Below are 25,795 nucleotides of genomic sequence, written 5' to 3'. Positions count from 1 at the left end.
GACAGTGGTCCTGTTAGTGTGCTGTAAATCTTTAATTTCACTAAGCTGACCTCTTTTTTTCTCTCTTCTTTTCTCCCCTTTTTTGTCTTCTTTCTTTTCCTCTTTCTCTCTGTGCTCCAGCATACATGCCCGAGGATGAGCTTAAGGCAGGCCCTCATGATGATGAAGAGCACCTGCAGGATGACGGCCTCTCATTAGATGGCCAGGACAATGAGTTCCTGTGCAACGAGGAAGAGGAAGATGTGGATGGCGGCCAGGCACCTAGCTACAGAGACTCTCCATTCAGCAATGGCACTAACCCTGACGCCGGATATGGGTCTCCACTCAGTGATGCCAGTGACCGACTTACGGACTTCAAGAGCACCTCTTCTACGGATGGTCAGGAGAGGGAAGGCACAGCTTTGCCCTTCCGCCCCAACAATGGCCTCTCTTTCCAGGATAGCCTGGCACAGATGAAAGCCGTCTATGCAAACCTCATCTCAGATGCCTCTTGGTCCAGCATCACAATGGACATCATGAAATCTAAGCCTGCTGCGGCAGGCAGTGTCAGCAGTGCCCTCACCACTCCAGAACTGGCCTCTACTGCCTCTGTCTCCACAACTACAACCATAAACAAGAGCAGTGGGGTCAACATGGCTAGCAGTCACCACAATGGCAGGAGCTCCAACACCACTGTCAACCATGCTGGCAGCGTAAGTGGCAATACTAATGGCACAGCAGTTAGCTCTGTTGGCAGCCACAGTGCAACCAGCAGCAGTGGTGGGGCTAGTAATGGTAGTGGTGTAGCCTATGACTGGCACCAGGCAGCACTTGCCAAAACTCTTCAGCAAACCCCATACCACCTTTTACCAGAGCCCAGTCTCTTCAGCACAGTGCAGCTCTACCGGCAGAACAACAAGCTGTATGGCTCTGTTTTCACTGGTGCAAGCAAGTTTCGCTGCAAAGACTGCAGCGCTGCCTATGACACACTGGTGGGTTTGACAGTCCACATGAATGAAACGGGCCATTATCGAGATGACAACAAGGACAAAGATGAGGATCAGGGAAAGCGCTGGTCCAAACCACGCAAGCGGTCCCTGATGGAGATGGAGGGGAAAGAGGATGCCCAGAAGGTGCTGAAGTGCATGTACTGTGGCCACTCATTTGAGTCCCTGCAAGATCTCAGCGTTCATATGATCAAGACCAAGCATTACCAGAAAGTGCCTCTCAAAGAACCAGTGCCGGCCTTGGCCACTAAACTGGTGCCCACTTCAGCTAAAAAACGAGCTATCCAAGACGCTATAGTGTCCCCATGCTCCCCAGACTCTGTCCATGCTGGTAGTGGTGGTGGTAGTGTATCCCTTGGTGATGTGGGCAAAGATACAAAAGCCGTACCAAACCCCTATGTTACGCCAAACAACCGCTATGGCTACCAGAATGGTGCCAGCTACACATGGCAGTTTGAAGCTCGTAAAGCTCAAATTCTCAAATGCATGGAGTGTGGGAGCTCTCATGATACACTGCAACAGCTGACTGCCCACATGATGGTTACAGGTCACTTTCTGAAGGTCACAAATTCTGCATCAAAGAAGGGTAAACAGCTGGTCTTTGATCCAGTGGTGGAAGAGAAGATTCAGTCTATTCCACTGCCACCGACCACCACCAGACTCCCTGTTCCCAGTAGTGTTAAGTCCCAGCCTGTGTCCCCTGCCCTCTCCTCAGGCTCAGAGGAAAAGAGGGAAGGAGTTGAGGATGAAAAGGTTGATAGTGGTGAGTCAGTGGAGAAAAAAATTAAGGAGGAAAAAGATGACTCAGGTGAGAAATCTGAGACTAACGCCACATCATATAAATATCTTAGAGAAGAAGATCTTGAGGAGACACCCAAAGAGGGTTTAGATATTCTTAAATCCCTTGAGAACACAGTATCCAGTGCCATCAGCAAGGCCCAGACAGGCACACCCACATGGGGTGGCTATCCTAGCATTCATGCAGCCTACCAGCTGCAGGGTGCCATGAAAAGCTCCTCTACTGCTCTGCCCCCAACTGTCCAGAGTGTCCAGATGCAGCCAATGTTTAACAGTGGGCTACGAGGCCTAGTGAGTGACCCCAACTCAGTCATCCACTCACCCCGGAGCCCTTCCTCCCCTACCCCCCTAAGGAGCAATGTCACAGCCATGGAGGAGCTTGTGGAGAAAGTGACAGGGAAAGCTGCCACTGTGAAGAAAGAAAAGGAGGAGAAGATGGTGAGCCTGGAACGATGCCGGCCCCCATCGTTAGTAAAATCTCCCTCTCCGGCACTGAGAGAGCAGAGAGAGCAATTGGCATCTCCAAATGACCTTTCTGTTGGTAAACCGTCTGGTATGAGAAGTAGCAGCCCAGGCAGTGTAGAATCAGAGCTCATCTGCAAGAAGGAGCCCAAAGAGAGCCTAGTAGATGGCCACAGCAACCATTCAAAGAATGGCTCTGAGGCGTGTCAGTCCCCAGTAACTAATGGCAACAGTCTTGGCATCATCACTGATCACTCACCAGAAATTCCTTTCATCAACCCTCTCAGTGCACTCCAGTCAATCATGAACACACACTTGGGTAAGGCTTCCAAACCAGTAAACCCAGCTGCAGACCCACTATCTATGCTTTATAAAATCAGCAACAGCATGATGGATAAGCAAGCTTTCAACCCAACTCCTCAGGGCAAGCCAGCTGAGCCCATCAGCCACTATCAGTTGTATGAAAACAGTGACCAGCCCATAGACCTGAGTAAAAATAAGTCCTCCACTATCAGCAACAAAAACAGTAACAATGGCAGCAGTGTGCTCTTGACCAACAATAGTGTAAATGGTAACAAACCCCTCATTTCCCTCCCTGACTCAGTCTCTTCTCCTCTGAGAGAGAATGCTCTGATGGACATTTCCGATATGGTAAAGAACCTCACTGGCAGACTGACGCCCAAATCTTCAACTCCTTCCTCCATTTCAGAGAAGTCAGATGCTGACGGCAGTGCATTTGAGGACGCCCTAGAGGACCTCTCCCCAGTGCAAAAGAGGAAAGGGAGGCAGTCCAACTGGAATCCCCAGCACCTCCTCATCCTCCAGGCACAGTTTGCCTCGAGCCTGAGGGAGACCCCAGAGGGCCGCTACGCCATGACTGACCTGGGCCCTCAAGAAAGGGTCCACATCTGTAAGTTCACAGGCCTCTCCATGACCACCATATCCCACTGGCTGGCTAATGTCAAGTACCAGCTGAGACGGACTGGGGGCACCAAGTTTCTCAAGAACATGGACTCGTGCCAGCCTGTGTTCCTCTGTGGTGACTGTGCCTCCCAGTTCAGGACTCCCTCCTCCTACATCAGCCACCTGGAGTCTCACCTGGGCTTCAGCTTGAAGGACCTGTCCAAACTGTCAGCTGAGCACCTACGGGAGCAGCAGGCTGCCTCAAAGGTGATCACAGACAAAATGACATTCGGCAGCCCCCTGTCAGCCTTGACCACACCGGAGGATGACACAGGCTCTGTGTACCAGTGCAGACTTTGCAATCGGACATTCGTCAGCAAACACGCAGTCAAACTGCACCTCAGCAAGACCCACGGCAAGTCTCCAGAGGACCACCTGGTGTTCGTCACTGCTTTGGAGAAACTGGAGAAGCTAGACAAAATGGAGAAGGTTTAAGCAAAGTCTCAAGCTGAGGGTAGAGACTGACAGCTGTGGAGCTGACTAGAATTTCATTGCACTAAATTACATTGTTCACAGTTACTGCACTGGGCCGAACTGAGCCACCAGAAAAAAATCAGTCTTATTGTTTTTTGTTGTGATAACTGCCTGACTGGACCATTTCTTTTCATGTTGATTTGTTTTTGTTTTGCCAAGCTTTTTTACACTTATTTTGTAATATATTTATATGCTATTTGTCTGATCTGTGCATGTATTTTAGTGAATCAAGGTTAAACACAAGATTTTAATCTTTTCATGGCAAAAATACAACTACTGCTTCAATGGTAAAAGTGTTGAGAGGAAAGAATTGGTGGAAGAGAAAACTGTATAATACTTGATATGAAGAAGGTGAAAATTAAATGTATACACCAAAAGAATGAAAGAATACCCTGAAAGACTGAAGTAGCACCTTAGACAGTTGAATTTTGAATTTGTAAAGAGAACATGTTTTGAAATATCTTGCATTTGTCAAAATCAGATTGATTTTAAACGATCAAGGATTATCATTCCCCCCCCCCTCTCATTTTTGGGTTCCTGTCACTGCAACGTTTTTGATGATGAATGGCCTGCTCATAAATCTGTCAGTGTATTTGAAAAAAGATCACGTGAACATTTGGAAAAACTGAAATGCTGCTTTTGGTTACGAGTCAATCAGTGAAAATGAATGGCCGTCAGTATGCAAGTTTGCTCAGAAAACTTTTTCTTGATGTGAAGTATCACCTTCTAGCAATTTTCCAGTTGTATGGTTTGTTACAACTTTCTCTTTCTAAATGGTGTCGCTTTATTCAACTGTAAAGAGAAAAGTCTGTTACATGTAAATGATTACCAGTGAAATGTCAGTACTCCATAAGACATATCTTACCATTTGAAACGGCTCAACATTCTTTGTATCTTAAGGTGTGTGCATTCTCTAACTTTTATATTGTCATTTTATATACAAAAATGATTAAAAAAATTAAAAACAGATGGTGTATATAGATATATGCTGTAGAGCTACAAAATGTCCTTTTTTAAAGAAAATACAAATTTAGCTTCTTTGGCTTGGTTTACAGAAATGATTTTAATTATACTTGCATCCAATTTGATGCATGAAATGGTGTGGAAAATAAATAAGCGATGCACAATGACTATACATTTCAATGTTTTATCGACAATATTGTAAAAAAAAAAAAAATTTTTAGCACCGATTAGTTTGTTTCATTTCTTTCTCAATTGTAAAATAAACCCCAAAGCAGTTGTTAACAGTCATACATTTGTGGTTGTGTGTTCATTTATCATGGTGGTGCACCAAACTCAATGTGTATAAAACTTAAAGCAATCAAACCCATATCAAATCCTAACCCAGTGTAACAGGATTTCTTTTTTTCTTTGGCTACACTTAACATTGCAGAGGTGAGATTTAAAAGTTCCTTATCTCACTTTTTTTTTACATGTTTTGCAACAGGCCTGCTTTTATGTTTGCAAAATTTTAAGAGAAAAAGAAAAGTCACTGGTGTCATACTTATAACTGATGACTGAGCCACATCACACCACCGATGATCGTTATAATGATTAAGATGACGGGGATGATAAGCCTGTAAGGGTTACTATTGTACTGTAAGAAACCCATGCTAGGCTTGTGACTGGCCTTTGGAGGGCCTGTTCTGAAAGAATCAGTGTTATATTAATAATGGCAGTGTACTTTTGCCTGTCCTCTTGGAACTCAATCAGATGGGTGTCTGTTCTGCTTGATATAGCCTCCTGACTGGCCACACTGAACCAACCAATAACTAACACAACTATTCAGATGATACACAAGCAGCAAGCTGTCCTTTTCTCCAATCAACAAGCAATACTGGTACCAAGAAAAGCCACTGCATATCTTTGCATTGTGCGTTTTAAAACGACATTGATTTTTGTGAAAGGGATGTTATAATTAAGGGGCATAACCTGGTAACTATGTGGAGGCTATGATCAAAACTGAATTTTAAATTAAGTTTGATATTTCATAGACTACTCGTCAGCTGGTGGCCATAAGTTGGCTGCTTCATTCATCAGAGCCAAAGCCTAAAACACATGTACAGTAAATGCCATATTTTTTAACATACCTATCTCTATTTTAGCAGGTTTGTTCAGATTTAAAAAAAAAAACATCATCTGCAGGATGAAGTGCCACTTCAGCATTGTCACTGTGTACAAGCTTATTGGATGAACCCCTTTGATTTCCACAGCGAGAGTGTGATTGTATAAGCTCAGTCAAAAATGATGCAGTCTCTTGTAGAAAACCATTTCCCTTTCCACTTCATTGACTTTGTTTCCATCTCCACTAAATGAATGTTTGCGTAGTTGCTTGCTGAGCATAACAGAAGATTTCTTCACCTTTCTGACACATCAAACAGCATCTTAATCATCAGAGTCCAGTCGCTTTTGTGCACCTTGGTTGCAGCTTTTTCTCACCCCTTTTGCTTTTCCTACATTTTCTCTGTTTTGTGTGCGGTTGTATTTTCTCATGTTGCAGGTCTGATTTCATTTAATGTAGACCACAGCCTCAACATTCAAATGGAGCGAGAGCTGAATGTGATTCATTATCTAAAATGACCTCTAGATGACCCCCAGCCACAGGTAAGCAGCAAGTTGTGGGATTTTCTTCCTTAGGCAGCCCCTCAGGTAAAGCGTCTGCATCAGGAATTTGAGCTCTCATTTCGCCCTCATGTCTCAAGTTTCTGATTGAGTACTTACAGAACCAGCCTTTGTATGGATGAAGCCATGCTGCAGTGTTATGACTTCCATTCCTCACACTCAAAACATGTCTCGTGTTGGCTGAGTCAGTCACACACACTCACTCTCTCAGCTATATTAGCATGAGTGTCTTTGTGCAATTACACACCTCCTCGATCTGGCTGCACCTCGCTGTGTTGATACATGGATTCAGTGACAAAGGAAACACAGGCAGAGGGCAGATTAGCCCAGCTGAAGATGCAGCTTCCTCAGAAAGGGGCTGCTAGAGTTGGGTTATAAAACAAACAAGGCAGATAAACAAGCAACATTTGGAGGAGATAGTGTTCCCTGCACACCAGAAATAAAAAACACCTTGTAGGTTTAATACCCCACAGCTAAACCTGTAATTTTGCTGTGCCGTCAGATAGCTGCTGAGCCGATAGAGACTCTTTCCTGCTTTGTTAGAGATCAGTGCACTGTTTCCTGTGCGTATTCTATGTAAATTACATGCGATAATCGCCACGCACGGCACAATGCTGGTTCCCGTGGTGCAAACGGAAACCGAGGATAGATAAACGCAGGCTGGGCAGATTTGCATAGCCTTTGTGTTTTGGGCGCTGCTGAACGTGAGCCCTGAGGATTGGTAGGGATTTCCTCAAGGTTTTGTATAAGTAAATGCCTGCTTCCTCTCAGGGCTGGGACCATTATGTACAGCAGACACGGGTGGGTGTAGACAGAGGGCACAAATGGAATAACAAAATTACCTGGGCTGGTGGGAACACGGGTAGGGAGTATTAACCTCCATAACTTGCGTCTGCCTCTGCCTAGATAGAACAGGGATATATTGATGTTTGCACGGAAAGGTGTACTCTGCTTTACACTCTGATTCTGTACATTGCTTCAAGTATACCGTATATATTAGTGTCGTCTGTTAGACCCAATGTTAGGAGGGTCTCTGTCTGTGGTTAGGAGTCACAGACAAGGGAGGTTAAATAACAGAGGCATGTTGATCCCAGTGCTTGTGATGTTTGATCTTTTCTCAGAGGTTCTACTCTTAAGATTCAAGGTGTGTTATTACCTCAAATGTATGTATGCTCAGTGGAATCACACACTCACACCTGTGGTTTCCTGACAAGTCTTCTGTTCAGCTTCATATGTTCGTGGTAGTTGTTTCTGGTTTGTATATGACAGCGGCACAAAGATCATTGTCAACCATGAAACAAAGACAAAGCTCCTGCTGAGGATCCCCGCGTGCATAAAACCTCCAACTTTGCACACAACTCCGACGTATGGTTTAATACCCCTCCAAAATATCTCAAAACAAACAAACAATGTCTGACAGAGAATCACCAAACAAAGCAATGACGACTGAGAGTCTTTGTACTGGATCAGAAACCAAAGTCGGAGAAATCTGTTTGGATCCTGATAAAATGCTTCATTGTGGAAATTGCACTCAGGAAGAAGTTAAAAGTGTTCATGTTTTGGTGAAGATACCTGCCTCAGTCTATTTTTATGTTGATTTAAGTCAGTTTGTGGACTTGATTCAATGATGTTGCTCAGCTTCGTACTGTAAAATGCACAGGTTCTTTGACAATCCTACCTTCCATACAGACTAACCACAAAGGGTTCTGTACCAGAACAGGTTCTGTTTGTGCCCCCAGAGCTTTTTTGGGGGCTATGAACATCCCCTTTAAGAACCCAAAGTCCACATGCTTCTTATACCAACTGCACTGAGGGAACGTAAACATTTCATTTTGAGACAATGTAATCACAGACACTCAAAAGAGGTGTATACAATGCTGCAAGTAGGTTTTTATGCGATTTTAGTTTGTTATCACAGTGAAACCATCCAATTCTTTATTTCCAGTCGTGTTCATTTTGTCAAGTATTTCCTACCCCCCCCCCCCACCGTTTTTTCTAATGTTAACCAATCACAGAGTACTTTTATACAGCTTCAAGAAGCCTTCCAGTTGCCTTGCATAAGATTAGCTATACAGGTAACCCAATGAGGTCCATTTTATTTCATTTTATTTACTGCTTTCTGATGTATTAACTTTATTAACATCTTTCTGGCAGTTAAATTTTCCTGATTATGATTCTTAGTTTTACAACATTATTTCAGGTAGTACAGTGTGATACTCATGCCACTGTAACAGAGTGCAGCACTCCAGCTGGTGTCAGCAGCAGTTTATTTGTACTTTTGTGATGGACCCGCAACAGTCTTTCATCAATGGTGGGTTTATTTTGCGGTGGGAGTGTTGATGTGACAGAGTTGTCTTTGGAGAATGATGGTGTTTGACAGCAGCAGGCTAACGGATGTAGGAGATCATCTCAGTCTGCCAAGCCTTTAGTTACGATGTGGTGGTGGATGAGAACTGCAGGTGTGTGTCGCCAGGCCCTTCATCCATCACAAGCCCGGACAAAACACAAAGCATACAGGGGATGAAATGTTTCCTCCATCTTGGTGGATGAAGGATGTGGTTTTACAAAACAAGATATGATACCTATTTATTCAGTTCGTACACTGTATTTTTTTTCTCGTCGTTTTCTTTTTTTGGGAGGGAAACTGGGCCTGTTTTTTCTCTTGTGTATCTATTGTGTATTTATTTCTTATTGTCTTTGACTTTCATTAAGATATACATTATAAACCATGCACCTTTCCATGAAATATGTATTTGAATTCTTAATCTCTGATACACAAACATGCAGAATATCTGTTACATGTGTTTCTGTGCACACCTTCTCTGTGTAGAAGCTAATCTATCTCTATTTGCCTGATTACCTGGAGACATGTCTATAGCTACAATAATAATTCATATATGAAAGATTAATGACAAATTTCCCATTATCCAGGGTGTATATGTATGATTTAGTCATTGGCCTCTCAGGGTTTTTTTTTTTTAAGATGAGAACTACCATGTCCCTGTCATTTCCTATTTCAAATCAAAGAGGTCAACATAGAAAATATCTCAAAACCAATTTGTGTTTCAAAAAGACCCTTGAGAAATAGTGGCTTGTGTTATATTTGATATGCACAAAGACACTTATCCCTTATCTATCTTTTCAGAGAGAACGAGAGGGAGATAGAGGGTGAAGTGCTCCAGGAATCAGTGCTGCCTCCATGAGATATGATGCTGCTTGATTTTGATCATTGACATTTGCTTTTTCATGCATCCCGAAAAACAAGGCCTCCTTTCCATTAAGGAATTATTCAAATGACCTTCAACAGTGCATGTTTTCCTACAGTTTTGTTGTGGGAATATGAGAACACATACTGACATCTCAATTACTTATGCAAGGCTCAGAGTAGGCCCAGTGGATGCAATCACCGTGTGTGCAGTCCTCAGTCACTCCGAATCACAGAGGCTCCCGGACAGACACACATAATTCAGACAACTCAGACAGGATTTGCATACAAAGACTAAAAAAAAAAAAAAAAAAAAGAGGGCTTAAATAAAAAATGCACGATCTTGAGCAGGAAGAGAAGGTAGGTATTTGAGGGGAAGAGGAAGGGGAGACTGGTAAATTGTTTTAAAAAGGTCTTACATGTCATGTTGTGTATGTAGAAGGTTTAGACCGATATACGGTGCTGATACTGGCCTTTGGCATTTAATTCAGTGTTGTAGACCTCTGAAATAAAAGGCCTTGTATTGGTAAGAATTTAATTGCAAAACCTCTAATATTTACATCATTAATTATTATCTAAATTATTATTTGTTTGATTTTACAAATGATTTTCCCAGTAACATTTTCCCACTCTCCCTTGCTAAATAAAATAACATTTTAGAAGGAAAACAGTATTTTTAAACATATTTTTTCAGTATGAAAATGGACAGTTAAAGATATTGAATGACACTTAATAATTTTACAAAATTCCACATTGGTCAGACCTTGCTACCTGAAGGCCCTCAACCATCAGCCACCACAGTCTCATACTGGACCAGACACTGTTGTCCATCTTTATCCCCTTAAAACCTGACTTTTTTTTCACTTCCGCCCTTCTGGAGGTGACACACTGTCTCATCGTCGTGTGATGGGTGGGGGGTGGTAGAGGACTGGGTGGAGGGGTAGAAGGGTTGGGGTGGTTGAGGGCAGGGGAAGAGGTGGGGTGGGGTGCACGGGAGGCTAGCCCAGCATCACGTCATTAGCGTTGCGCAGCGGAGATGCAGGGGCACCCTGACACATGTCACGGACAGCCAGCCAAGGGCCCACGTATGAAGCTGACATGCTGTGCATAATTTAGCCCGTGACATGATCTGCATGCCGAGTTGTTGATCTGTTGTGTTTGGTTTGGACATGGGCGCTCTGGCAGGGAAGACGAGGGGGGTTATTATGCAGGGTGGTGGTCGTGGTGTCGGTGGTGGCGGTGTGTGTGTGGGGGGGTGTATGTCTGTGAGCTTTCGAGGGGTTGGTGGAAGACGGCATCTTGCTGTAGCACCCACTGAAGGGGCGACACATTTGTCATGTCCACTGAGACGCAACATATACACAAAAAAGTGCACTCAAATTCACTAATACCGACATCTACACACACACACACACACACACACACTCACACGCACAAACTCATTCACGCTTTGGTGATATGCATGTTGAGTCACAGTGAAATCACAGCCATAGTCTTGTCCCTTAAGACATCTGTTCATGAGTGAAAATTACTAATATTGTTGAAATGACCCTCTGTCATTCCATTGGATGTGATTGTTTTCCAAGCTTCAGCTGCCGTGTGGTGTTAAGGCACCACTGACACCACATATCATCAGCTTCACATAATATTTGCTTCAGTGACTCAATGTGTAGATGTGTTTGACACAAAAACAACATTGATTTGGTATGGCTATAAAGTCCACATTACATATGGCTAGATTTGGGCTAGATCTAACTGGAATCTAGAAAGTGTGTGTTTGTGTTTTACAAATCAGTATATGTAAATTAAAATTTTAATACGACATCACTTAAGTTATGGTTAGCTTTTAGTTTTATTTGTGAATTTCTGCATGTGTGTGTCTTCAAGGAACGCTCATCAACCATCAACTACTTTTGCCCCCCTCCTTCTCTGGCTCGTTTACATGAATTATGCATATGACCAGTCTCGTTAGAGGAGCCCCTCCCTCATCATGCTCCTAATCCCTGCTGTTGCCGTGGTAACCAGATTAGACATCACTGTGAGGTACTGTGTGGGCCCCCGGGGCCTTTTTCTGGACAGGCCTTGTCCCGGGCAGGCACGAATGAGGATCCGGAGGTCCTATAGGCCTGTGGGTCACCTGTCCACTGATGTTACTGTACTGATGCTGGTGCTTGATGGGAAGTATTCATTTCAGTGTGTTGCCATGAACCCTAAGGGCTTTCTAGAAATAACAGCAAGGGTAAAAACTGAAACAAGGAAAATGTGCTGTAAGAATTATAATGTGTTGTTATGTTATGAGGGTCTTGTACCACTAGGAGGTTATCGTGTCCTGTCCTGCATCTTGTTCTGTCACTTTCCAGATTCATAAAACAGGATAATATGAATTATGCCTTTTTTTTCTTGTCCATCAGTGAAAAGGTTAAGGTTAACCAATTAAAAATTTAGTGAAGGTTAGACCGCTAAATTAGTTGAGTTAAGGTTAGGTTTGGGTCGTGTTAATCAAGAAATTAACAACAAGGATCTTGTCATGAGTTTGGAGTTGAACCTGGGTCAGTTGCAGGTTATGTGGGATTAAGAGGTATGTTTTATACATTTCAATGGTAGAGCCGTTTCACTTTATCTCCCTGTTAAAGATGCATCTGCAACTCTGTGCATGTCGAACCTCCAAAACTTGGTCCCAACTATGTCTCAACCACACAGCTACCTGACAAACCTGATCAACATTTATCTGGAGCATGGAAAGAACCTCCAGCCAAAGTAAATGCACCATTTTAGTGTTTCACCGCACTCCACAATACCGGTGGATGTAATATCATATACCATCATGGAATGTAGATATAAGATCACTCTTATTGAGGAGAAAAAGGTCCTTCCTGTCTTGCTCTGTGTCAGCTTCCACCATCAAATGGCCATTATTATGTCTTGACACTTTTTTGTAAATTTAGCCCTACAGCCCCATACCTCAGGGATTAAGTTTTTATCAGATGATTCTGCAGCACAGTACTTACATCTAGTGCTAATGTTCAGTGCCAATGCAGAGAGTACTATACCCATTATGTAGCAAAGCGGAAATGAAGTGTGTGGTGGTCAGGTTGCAGGATGGGCCTGTAGCACATCCAACTTTCATGACCCTCACAACTCTACAGTGAATTTTCACCCCTTTTTTTTTACGTTAGCATAACCACAGTTCTTCATTAATCTTAACCATGTGATAGTTGCCTAACCTTTACCGTACCTTAATCGGAGTTTATTTGTCATAACCACAGTATTTCCTAAATCTTATCCATATCAAGGTTGCCATGTGCAGACACTGTGAAAAGGAAAAAACTTTTTAAAAATTGGCATTGGCTGTTAAAAAACATTTTCACTGAATATTTTGCAGAATTGTCCAATATCAAGATCCAGGCTTTAAGTATAGGTAAGAACTTTTGGAAGCTGCGAAAGAAATTTTGCATGCTCTCTCCAGCAGTGGACCCTTAGAATTAAGACAACTTTTCACTACATTACTGATATCACACTTAATTATTTTCTATTGACATCATACAGTATTCACACATTTGAAAAAAAAGAAAAAAAAACTCAGTGAAATATTTAAGAATACGTTCTTAAAACAGAATTTAATTATTCTATGAAAACATTTCTAATATATATGACTCCAGTGCTCTTGTTCATGGTCTGGGGAATGCTAACGTTAAAAAGGCCTGGCGATTCTACCTCGCACATTACTTTTTGCACTTTTGCCTTCTACTTACTTATTCACTTCCTCTTTCCTAACCACGTGTTGTGCAATTGTAACAAAGCAATTTCCCTGCGGGGATCAATTAAGTTTTTCCGATTCGTTTTCTGATTAATGGTGATTTAAAGGCAGTGACATTCACATTGTCAATTGGTACATTGTTTTTATCAGACTCGGAATTTTAAAAAATTTGCTGTAGGATTTAAGCGACAAACTGGGCTACTATTACAAAGCTGCAGTTGTTTTTTGAGTGTGTAAAAGCGGTGTGAGCACAACCAAAGTTTGCTTGTGATGAGTACTAAAAATATCGCAAAACAGAAGAATATCCATTTAGTGAAAGACCCTTTTTAAAAACACAAAACACTATCTTACATAGGACAGGATACATATGCCCTAACCTCTACAGCCCTGATGTTGGTTTCTCCCTGACCACAACTAGTCAATATGTTTTTCTTAATATTACTTTAAGATCAGATGCATGGCCACGGAAATAATCCACTACTGCGTGCGGGAGTTTTTTTAGCAGTCTGGAAAACCTGCAATGAAAGCTTTTTTTTATGGATTTTAATGGGGGGCTTTAGTGGCCTGTAAAAGCCTAAATGCTGTCTGCAAAACTTGTATAAAAAGATCATTTCCCAGAGGCTTTGGACCTAAGGGGCATGTAAATTCATTCGCTTTCTTTAAAGAACTACAATGTGTTTGTTTGGAAGCAGTTTGCCTGCATTAGCCAGCTCTATCACTGCTCCCTTGTGACCTGCCATTAACATTAGTGGTTCTAGTTTTTGTAGTCAGATGTTGCTGACAGGGTTTGTTGGACTGCAATGAAGATGGGAAAGTATCAAGAGAGGCCTTTTTGTTGCTGTGATAAACAACTGGCATGAATGCTGTGGGTGTTATTTCTGATTTCATGTGTTAACCATAAATCAATGTTAATTTCAAAATTCATGCTGACTATGACTCAGTACAACTAAGACAGGAGATTTTTTTTTTACATTCAACACTGTAGGTGTGGTGGTAATAAAGTGAAACCTATTTTTAAAGTAGACATTTTTATTTTCTCTAAATGTCACACTGTCCTTATTTTGCTGAGGACCTTTATGTGGCCTCCAAACAAAACTTTCAAAACCTCAGACCACTATTGTATCAGTTTTAAGAAACAAAAGTAAAATTAAGGGAAAATGAAACAGACTGCCACTGTAGGCAGCTTGCATGTAATCATCCCAATGTTATTTCGAGCTTGTTAATTTCACAGCACCAGTTGGAGTTGTCCATCTGTTTATTAAAGGTTAACTGCCTCCACACTTATGAAGCGTACGTTTCTCACGATCCTCAGAGTTTACAACATGCAGTAGCATGTCTCTGACGCATCTGAAAAGTTTGTCTTCTGTGCTGATAAAAGAGTAAATGACAGGTTTTGTCACAGTAGGTCTGGTATAAATAACTGGGAAGAAAAATGTAAACTCAACCTGAACTTGGAAAAACAAGCTAAAGCAGAGGAATGCAAAGTAAGAAAGTACCAAATTTTAAGACATACATATAAAAATAGCATTTACTATAAATAAATGTTTTATTATTATATAAACTGATTGACTTACAGTCCAGTTAATGGCCATCGATCACTGCAGTGGTGGGTAGGTAGGGATCTGCAGTTCCTGGGTGTTGATTTAATAGACAGCCATTCACTTCCTTGTCACATGACCAAGATAATTTTACCATACCCATTTTTGTGTGTGTGTGTGTGTGTGTGTGTGTGTGTGTGTGTGTGTGTGTGTGTGTGTGTGTGTGTTTGTGTGTGTGTGTCCTCTGCACTTTATGTGTGCGTACTGAATGTGTATTTTCAACAGCCCTTATGGGCGATTTCAAATGAAGTTGGCTGGTTCAGAAGTATGCCAAGGCTACCCTCTCTGGCCGTTTTCACAGCAGTCGGTTTAGAGAAATCATGCCTTTTTGGTTTGTTTGTCAAAATATGAACACGGTAATAACACCAAGAAGAAAGAGGCTTTTCCAAACTAGCCCTCCAGAGTTTTGTTTAGACAGAGAAACATGTGATTTGTCTGGTTAAAACACACTGTGAATAATGACTTCAGGCAAATTTTTTAAAAAGTCCTTCCCCACACCAAATTTCTGACCAGAGAAAGAAATGACTGCTCCCACATGGCACTTGTTGGAAATGACAGGCTTACTGGGTAGTTTTGCTGTGTGAAACACAGCAAAACCAGTGCAGAAACGTGGTGAAGGTCTCGGTATGATTTATTTGGTTTCTTGATTCTCGTATGCCAAAATGAACCTGGTAAACCTGCAGCAATGCAAGTTATTACTGTAAAGACCTTAAATATGACTGATAGTTAAACATCAGTAAGCTGTGCTTTTACTGAAGCAATATGCAAACATAAAAGAGGAAGAGTTTAAAAAGAAGCTGGTTGCCATGGTGACTTTTTGCCCCACAGAGTCTGTGAATTCTGCTTCCTGTTCTTGAATCGTAGATGACACCATGTGACTGCTTTACCGACACGTTTTCTCCACAGCTAGCCCCACCCAGCCTCCGACATCCGGCACCCAATGCCCCCACCCCCCAACCCCCCATCCAACCACCCACCCACATCTCCCCACCCTGCCTCTGCTTTGTTAAGCCAAGCTCGCAGTGCCATAGACACAGATGAAGGCGTGGAGAAAACACATGCCAAAAAGGCCCCCCTGCCACTCTCACTCTTGCACAGCGACAATGATAGGCTGTCATCACACTGCGATCAGCACTGTCACCCACAACATTGCCGTGCACAAACACACACACGCATAGAAGTGTACTCGTGCACACAGACACACACACACAACACAAACACACATATACACAGGCGTACACACATACACAGGACCCACGGCTGTGAAAATCCGCACCAGCCTCGACAACACTGACAACCAAGTCACTGCTGTCACTTCAGTTATTTTTACACTGGGGCTTGACAACACATCAAAAATCCCTCTCGCTATGGGAACAACATGAGACCACTGCATCAAGCCCATTAGATGCCACGTGTCACATCAAATATCTAATTATCTGCTATTCAATATTCCCAATTAAGTTAGAGATGTTCACTATGCACATTCACACAATAATTTGCCACAGTGTTGTGTATGCAAACTGAGATGATAGGGCTGGCCTAGCTGTAAAGAAGGGAGAAAAAACACAGCTGCATTGCTGTCCTGGTGACAGTAAGAAGGCTGAGGTGAATCCTGGAGAGAGTGATTGCTTGCTGTGGTTCAGTCCTGTTTTTTGCAGATAATATCTGAACAGAAACAAAGAGAAAGAGAGACAGAGAAAGAGCCAGTTTTTCTAGTATTTTTTTGTCCAGACTGGTGGAGGAAGAGTTAACTTTTTTGGCCCTGGCTGCTGTCAGCAAGCAGAAGGCAGCTATGTGATGAGTCTGATTGGCGGCCGATGGCGGTGAGATCAGTGGCAGGGCTGTGCGATGGATGCCATCTTGGCTGGCTTGTGATGTGCAGTTTGTCGCCCGGGCTTCACTAGGAAGGAAAGCCTTGAAAATACTGCTGGCTGTCAGTCAAAGAGAAATGTGGTGTAGATCCAAAAAAGCCCTTCACCAAATACCTTTTTGTTTGCTATCTCTCTTTTTCACAGCCACTAGGATGTAATGCACATTGTTGTAGTAGTAAATAAAAAGGTGAGTACACAAAAAAGAAGGATAACAAACAATTACTTGAACTTTCCTCAAAAGACCTTATCCATGTTTAACCTATGATACAGCTCACTACAATACCACCTAAGAGTGATTCAAATAAGCCTAAAAAGGAGGGTAAAAACAGTTCTATCCACCTGACTATCCACCTTGACCACTTCCCTATGAGGATTTGGGCAGTATAACAACGTCACACATCTTTAGCTATTTTTTCGCTGCTGAAAGAAGACAGTCGTTATTTGCACAGTCGCAAGAGGCCGCTTGTCAAGAAAATGTAAACATAGGCCGTTCTTAGCTTTTGAGCAAACAACCAATGTGTCATTCTTTTGGTGGGGACAATCTTAGAAAATAACATAAATAAACTGATGCATAAATTCTCAATCAATGATTTTCTTGATATGAGGCCTGCGGGTTATTCCCCTAAATCCATAGTATATTCAATTACAAATTAAATGTGCTTGGTAATGTAATAAATGGGTGTTAATTTGGCTGTGTAGGGGATGCAAATATCCATGCAAACCACCAGTCAACTGGCTCCCCACACTTTCAGGGAAAACCTCTCAACCACCCCCCCCCCCAACTCCACCACATTTTTCCCCATTAGCCCCTTGTTTGCCATGACAGAGTGGGATTAAACACAGTGTAAAATGTTACACTTCTGAGCAGCTCCCTTTTTGAATTTAGTGACAAAACAGGGAAATGAAGCCTTTGCCCCATGCTGCCTTGCTCTCTCCCTCCCTCCCTCTCTCAACCTCCCCCCCGTATGTTTGTAGCCTGAAGCGAGGATCGCCGCCTCATCGCAGACAGTCGGAGGAGGACAGTGGGGTCAGCTTTGCCTGCAGGCACGGGGGCCCCTCGGAGCCGCAGCAACCGCTCATTTCTACCCTCAACCAACATCTTCAAGAACAGAGATGCAGAACTGCTGACCAGTAAGTAACAAAATAACATCAGCAAACCACAGCAGACAAATGAGGACAGGATCAACGGCAGACAACATGAAAGAGGTTACTACGCCATTAACCTAGGATGGTATGTGTTTGGACATTCATGACATTTTTAACACATTTGGTAATACTTGAAGAGGTGCTCATTTAAGCAGTGTGAGAAGGAGCGCTACACTTCATGTAGCCATGATCCCACGGCTGCACACTCTTGCTAGTGACCATAATGCAGCATCACACATCTTCCAGTATCTCTCACTGTTATATTTCAAACACATTTAAAAAATCATTAGTATATCAACAACCAGTTTGGGTTAGCATGACATCACATTATCAGACTGAATTGCAGTTTTTTTTTTTTTTTTTGCTGGGCTCATTCAGCCAGACAATATGTTCATGTTTGCTAATTTCTGTTTGGGAAGGGGGGTTATTTTGTTTTGTTTTGCACACGGCATATCTGTCCCACATATCTATCCGTCCCACCAACATCATTTTTAGTTGACAAAGAAGTTAAGAGATACGAGATCTTTTTAGTATTCAGCTTACAGCAACCTGTAACCAGTCTATTTCTATGGATGTAGCTAGGTAGCTAGTTAGCTATGTAGCACGATGACAACCCCATTTTGAATCCTGCCTACATAACTCATATTATTCAGCTGTCTCTCCAGCATCAGCCCGATTTTAAATGCTGAACAAATCAGACATGCAGGAGGTTGTTCAGAGATCTGGAAGGAGGCTTCACAAATTGCAATTGCTTAATTCTCTTGTACAATTGCACATGTTACTAGAAACAAATGTAATGTAAAGGCCATCTTATGTAAATTATAAGATCATGGTTAGATTTCTTCTAAGCAGATCCAAATTATATCCTGTAGAAAAAGATTTCTACACGCAGCTATAGAAATTTATTGTCAATCAAAACAGTTAGTCATCATCATGTAGTAAATATTCACCAAAAATCTACACTGATTGGCAAAGCCTAACTTATATCTGTTAGCAACACAATTCGCAATCCAAGTGTTTGTTTTTTGTTGCTGCTATAGGATAGAAACTAGACGAAGGGCATATCTATATGACTTTGGTCCTTAATGAGGCCTGTTCAGGCTTTTTAAAAACCAAGACAAGGTCCTTATCAGACGCTTTCTCCCTGGGGATTGTCACCCTTTGCGGAGTACGTTTCCACGTAAGAGAGATTTCCCTGACACAAAGGCATCTCTCGTCTATCTGCAAAGCTTCTTGAAGTGTTTATCCACCAGAACTGACAGAGAGCTGACTTTAATTAGCACCATCTCCCTTTTTCCCCTCCTCTCCACTCCCCCCTCAACCCTCATCAGATTGCATAACTTCGAACTGAACCGTATATTAGGTTTTATTCACTAATGTTTTTGAAGGACCAGTTCATAGAGAGAGGGAGAGCGAGCCGGCTGCTCTCCTCATTTATGGCACATAATTAAAACTAAATGACAATTCCACTCTGCTATTTAATTAACCACTTTAGATAAAGCAAACACACATACAATATGGTACAGAAACGCACATACACATCACACACACACAAACACACGCGCGCACACACACACACACACACACACACACACACACACACACACACACACACACACACACACACACACACACACACACACACACACACACACACACATACACACACCAACCACATCAAGAAGGCACACACACAAACCATCGCAAAGAAACAGGTCACACCTCCAAGTCTTATTAAACCCCATAATATTTCAATCTGGGGCTTTACTGACTTTGATAATATTCAAAAAGGAAAGCCGCCCCTCCCTTGGCGCTTTTTGGGGTGGGGGGTGTCAGTCAACTTGACACCCTGTAAATACTCTTTCAAGCTCCTGTTTCAGCTAACCCCCCCCCCCAGTCCAATCATTTGTGAGTTTTCTCAGTGTTAATGATGAAGGGTTTAATTCATCATAACAGTATTCGCACAACCTCTAATTAGCAGCAACACTCGTACAACAATGCCAGCGTTATCTCCTCATGCAAATGAACTCTCAGTCTGTTGCGTTTGCTAATTTTATGAAACGGCAGGGCGATAACTACGCAGCCTGTGCTAATCTTTCCTGCATTTAACCCTGGTTTTCTTTTTAATCCACCATCCATAACAAACAAACAACAAACAATAATCCTATTATCTGCTTGATGATTCTTCTTCTTTTGACTCTTTTTTTTATTTTACTCTAATTTAATCTCAGTAATGGGCAGAGAAAAACACTGACAGCCATATACTTTCTCTATACATTCAGATGAGCTTACTGAGCTCATCAATACATGTCCCCTGATAGAGGCCTGGTGATAACATCCATATAATATTATGTCGCTGAAAATGAATGGTTAATTATTTGCCATGTTGTGCCTTATACCATTTTGGAGCCTGAAGTATAATAGATAAAATTCAATCAGCTCCAGACTGAGGTGTATTGTGGCGTGTATAGTTAACACATTTATCGCAATTTTTTGTGATATTCCGAAATTATATTCATGATGTTCATCTATGTGATCAAAGACAGGCAGTGTGACTTCTTAGCAGTGTGTGTATTGTGTGGATGGGGGGTTTGTGTGTGTGTGTGTGTGTGTGTGTGTGTGTGTATGGTGGTGGGTGGTGGGGGTCTGGCTTGTTATGGCCCTGGGTTCACTAAGCTTGTCCATATTGACAGCTCCTGCTATTAGGGGCCACAACTGTGAGGGATCCCTGTGGTTAGATTAGTGAGAGATGAATGCTCTATGCCTGAGTGTGAATGTGTGAGTCCATATGTGCATGTATGTGTGTATGCCTTTGCTGTTGCTGATTACCCACTCTACCTGTTGTCACTGTGGGAGAAAATATCAGATATTGTCTCATTTGCCTCACTGACACAGCAATAATGCTATCAATACCCATGGTAGTTTATACTTTAATTTGGCCATTCAAATACACTTAGATTCACAGCATGATTGCTTATGTTAGACATGAAATCATCACTAAGTCATACTCAACAGATATTTCATTACTATGATTACATTAATTGTGTGTGTGCATGTTTTGTGTGTTTGTGCATCGAGGCGTACCTTGTGTTATGCAGACACTCTGCTGTGACAGGTCATTTTCAGTGACCTCACAGAGAAAACCACCAACCTCATTTCACAAAGCCATTAAACAGCCAGTTAGAACGCACACTTCCACTTTATATATGTACATACAAGATATCTGCGCTCTATATAATGTAGTTTAGTATTACTGAAAAAAAGGAAGGTTAAACTGCAAAACTGCAAGATTAAAGGTTTGCATAAAAATTATAGAGATATGTTAATCACTGAACCATAAATAAGATCACAGGTATTTCCCAAGGTTTATGCCTATTTTACGAAGTTTCAAATCAGGCTTCCACATGTTGACACGATGAAATAACCTACAGCATTTTCTTCTTTCTGCCAAGTCCCTCACTTCTTCTTCTTTCTTTGATAAAAGTCCAAGCCTGTGTACATAGAAACTTTGGGGCAGAAATTAACGATAACACCCAAGGTGCATTTTGGTAGAAACACCCAATCACAGAGCTTAAAATTCTGTCACATATACTGCTTACAGCAGATGAGTTCTAAAGACTACAGTGCTGAGAAAAAATGATTTTACCATCTACAGCTTAAATCAGCTCACTTTTAACTTCTTGGCCAATTTTGGCCAATTCAGCACATATGGTGTCACATTTTTTTTTTTAACTTCTTCTCCATAGCAATGGCAGCTGATAATCTTAGGTATTTTATTATTTAGATTTGTCCGTCATGCTAAAAAGACAGCAAGAAACATGATTTATCAGAAATTAAGATGAAATAATTAAAACTAGAGGTAATAACATAAACCTATGGGACTGTTATGTAATCCAAGAGAGTCCCGTGTTTTTATGTTAAGCAAATGGAAGATATGATTTAAAGAAAGATTTGAAATGGGCATACAGAATGGGGAAGAAAACTTAAAGAACAAGTGGACCCTCCCACTAAACAACTCTATATACTTTAATAAACTGTAAAGTGTTGAGGTGAGGGCTTGAGACTATATGTCATAGCACTGGTGTGTTTTGCATAAATGGGTCAGCCTAGACACTTGCAGGGCTTTAGGGTGCTGGTGTTAAGGGTGAGAAGTTAAAGAAGGAAGGGGGGCAAGGGAGGTTGTTGGGGTATGGAGCGGGACAGCTAATGGATTGCGCTTGTGTTGATATGGCTTCTGCTGACATCCTCCTTCCTCCCTTTGAGCCCACCAGCCATTCCCTTAAAGATGTAATGACATCTCATAATTAGCATAATGTCCCAACTTGTCTGCTGCTTTTAGCTGTCACACTGTATTTGTCTGAGCCTGGCCAATTACAGCAGTAGTGTAGTGTGTGTGTGCGTGTGTGTGTGTGTGTGTGTGTGTGTGTGTGTGTGTGTGTGTTTGATGGTGGGGGGGGGACAATAGGAGAGTAATGCACTGTTGATAACATAAGACTTGACAATAGACTGTAAATCAGCTTAGAGGAAGCTTTGTTGCTTGTATATGTTTAGATATTCAGAGGAATCTGGAGTTAAAATGGCAAATAAGATCACTCATTGGTTTTCTATTAAAAAATATATCACATGGCCTGTATCTCACAGCACTGGCAGGATGGTTATGATTTTTGTTTGATTACATATTAACTGCAGAATTTAATAGTATTAGTAATATTGGCTATAGTTAACCATGTAGACGTGATTGCAATGTGACATTTTATATGTACTGTGTGAATGTTATAACCATGATTAAAACTGTCTGGAATCTTCTTCAATTATGTTCTTTGTAAAGATACTGTAAATTGGTGCGACAATGCATCTTCGCAAAACACTGTTTGTGGTTCTAGAAGTTTTGTGACGTAGTGACTAGCTGTAGGGCTAGCTAGTTGGTAAACTAGAGCTAAAGGGCTAAACACCAGCCGGACTAGTGCTAGTCAGTCACGGTAGCTCTCCGAGCTCATAATTTTTTTACTGTGTCATTATCCCCCTCCTGGCAATTTTGTTCCCAGAATTGCAGATCATTACATTCACTAAAGAGTCATTGAAAGGGGGGGGAAAGGCCAGCAAGCTCGCTAACTGCAACCAAGATAGCTTGGTCACTAACGAGACAATAAGTTAACACCATTTATTCAAAAACACACATTTGTACATAGTCCTGTCTCATAACTGTCTGCAACTGTCTTCTTCTTTTGTTGAGCAGTCTATATTCAAACAGAGGAGGATTAAATGAATCTGGTGCTACAACACAGATAATATGCCACAAAAGCTTCCTCCATTTTAGACTGTCTCTCTATTCCAACAGAAGTCAGTCCTAAAAAGACAGTTTGCTATTGCTCAGTGGTACAAATTCACATTCCAATAGTAAATTTTAAAATTTCATGTGGAAATTTGCTGCAAAATTTTGCAATTTTAAATGCTGGTTTGACCAGGCTTGTCCAAAAAAATAGCATGGTCAGAATACATCTTCAAAAACACATATCAAATAAAGCTTGCTTATATTTCTACACCAAAATATGGTGTTCTGTAATTGAGTTTCAGTTTTATATAACTTCAATTTAATAATATCTAATAGATTTGATTACTGTGATATATTCCCCACTGTCAAGTTGATACAGAGAGACAACCAGCTTGTCATGCAGCTAAATAAACCTGCATCCAACGTGTCAGACGTTGAAGCTGCTCTATTCATCAGACTTGTTTTAATCCATCTCCATATGATTCCTGCTCTCTCCACCATACATCCAAGTCTCAGCAGCCTTATATATAATGTATCTGAACAGAAAAGAAATGGAGGTGACAGAGTCAGTAGTTACTATGATCAAATATCATAGCTGGAGGCTAACTGGGCATCAGGGCCCACTGACAGACACAATCCAGAGGGAATGAAGGAATAGAGGAAGAGAGAGAGAGAGAGAGAGAGAGGAATGTCTGTAGTGTAAGGTAAAGGATGGCTGTGTGTCGGTATAAATCACCATTGCAGAGGCTAATCTCTCAGGGTCTCTGGCAGGATAAATACTTTGCTTATAGATCCAACACGCCTCAGTCTCCGCCACTCATTGGGCACGCTCAGTAGGCACAAGGCCTCCCTGGGCACGGTGCTGGCTTTCCCCCTTAAATCATCCCTCATTCTCATCTTTTTTCACTCCCTCCTTTCAACACTGAGAGGCCAGCGACTGGAAGAGGGATGAGAGAGATATCATTTTCATTTCTCTTTATTTCCTCACGTGTCCCCTCACTGCAAAAAATAGAAAAAGGAAAAAAATCACTCTCAATAAGTCTTTTTATCACATATCTGATCTTAAAGTCTTATTTTAAATGAGAGGGTTATTTGTACAGAAGGCCTGAGATAATTCCTCATGTAGTTTCACCTGTCAAAAGATTTTTGTTATAAACAAGTAACAATATCTTGAAACATGATACAAAATATGCCGATTTTTCTACTAGAATCTAAAAAAATTAAAAGGAGAGAAGTTCTTGTCTCTGTCCTGTCCGATTATAGATACTTTTCACCTGTTTTAGACTTCACTGAAAAGACTTGTTGAAAGAGCTACCTTTTGCTTTGTACCAATCATTCAGCTCTCCCTTTTTTCTCCCTTAACTTTTCCAGCATACAAGTGGCAACACTGATATAAAATTAGCTTAACTCTATTGTGTCTGCAGTGACAGGGAGCATTTTCAACAACAACAGTTCATTCTCTTGTTCAAAACCTTACATTTGCAACTACTTTGCTCTCCATTTTGTAAATTTTTATATTTGCATGTCCCCTGCTTCACCCCTTTCGTCTCCGTGATGGCAAGGTAAAGACATCCTCCTCCCACTGCCTCCCTTCCCCTCCCCTCTCCACCTCACTTTCCTCCTCTTCCCCGCTCTTCATCCCTCCCTTGTTCCCTCTCTTGGTAATCTGGCCGTGTCTGTAACAGTGGAGGTGCTGCCTGATTGAAACAAACGGCCGCTGATTGCTGATCAGCCAGCTGTAAAGCCTGGCAAGGATATGAGCTAATGAAAAAATGGACCTGATTTGAGAGGCACTGAGCGTCGCTCACCCTGCTAGCCCTGCTGTCCCCTGCTGTTACCCTCTATCCCTCCATTCCTCCCTCGTCTTCCTCTCGTCACCCCCTCCATCTCACCCTGTCTGCCTATCATTGTAAGCTATCTTCACTGGGCTAGAGAGAGAGAGAGATGTAAAGGATGTGTTGGCTGGGTGTTTCACACAGGTAAAGAGGAATTAGCAGACATGCAATGGTGTTTTTAAGGGTCTGTTTGCATATGTACAGTATATGTCTGTGTTCTTTTACTTCCATTTTTTGAAGACCAAATGTCTTCAAAGTGATATAAAGACGATAAAATCCTACAGAATGAGGACATTTTGGCCTGATAGTTATGGATTTTACCAGAGATGGTGTCTGAATGTGTATGCACATCAGTATGTGAAAGTGAAACATATAATTTATCAATTAGTTTTTATCATACTAATGATATAAAGTAGCAAAAAAAATAGAATGAACTAATGGCTATACAGCATCTGATATGTTTTATATTCTCGCTTTAAGATCCAACAAGTTATTTTTGTAATAAAAGTACAAAGGGTGCTATAATAACATACAAAGGGAGATTTGTGCACATAATGGACCACTTAGTCCACAATGAACATCTTGTGTTTGTTTTTGCACATTTTGGTCATCTCCCCTCCCCATTTTGATGCATACAAAGGCACAAAGTAGCACACTCTGACCCCCTCATCTTGTAGGGTCAGCGCTAAAGTGGGCAATAATTGCCAGTGGCAACTCATTAGAATTGGTGATTTGGTGAAAGTCAAGTGGAAAAATAAGAGAAAACACCCAAATAAATGTATGCGCATACACATGCTGCACAGGCA

At 41.7% G+C, this 25,795-nt stretch overlaps 1 protein-coding gene across 1 annotated transcript in view; it reads left to right on the top strand.

Moving 5' to 3' along the window:
- LOC120783867 (teashirt homolog 1-like) overlaps positions 1-4,925 on the top strand; it is a 34,756-nt gene extending 29,831 nt beyond the window's left edge. Inside the window, exon 3 of the mRNA XM_040117194.1 lies at positions 121-4,925. Coding sequence (XP_039973128.1) covers positions 121-3,644 — 3,524 coding nt within the window. The 3' untranslated portion in view covers positions 3,645-4,925. The remainder of the gene's footprint in view (positions 1-120) is intronic.
- The last annotated feature ends 20,870 nt before the right edge of the window (positions 4,926-25,795 follow it).

Source organism: Xiphias gladius, chromosome 22, assembly GCF_016859285.1.
Source record: "Xiphias gladius isolate SHS-SW01 ecotype Sanya breed wild chromosome 22, ASM1685928v1, whole genome shotgun sequence".
Lineage (NCBI taxonomy): Eukaryota > Metazoa > Chordata > Actinopteri > Istiophoriformes > Xiphiidae > Xiphias > Xiphias gladius.
This window is presented reverse-complemented; position numbering and strand designations above follow the sequence as displayed.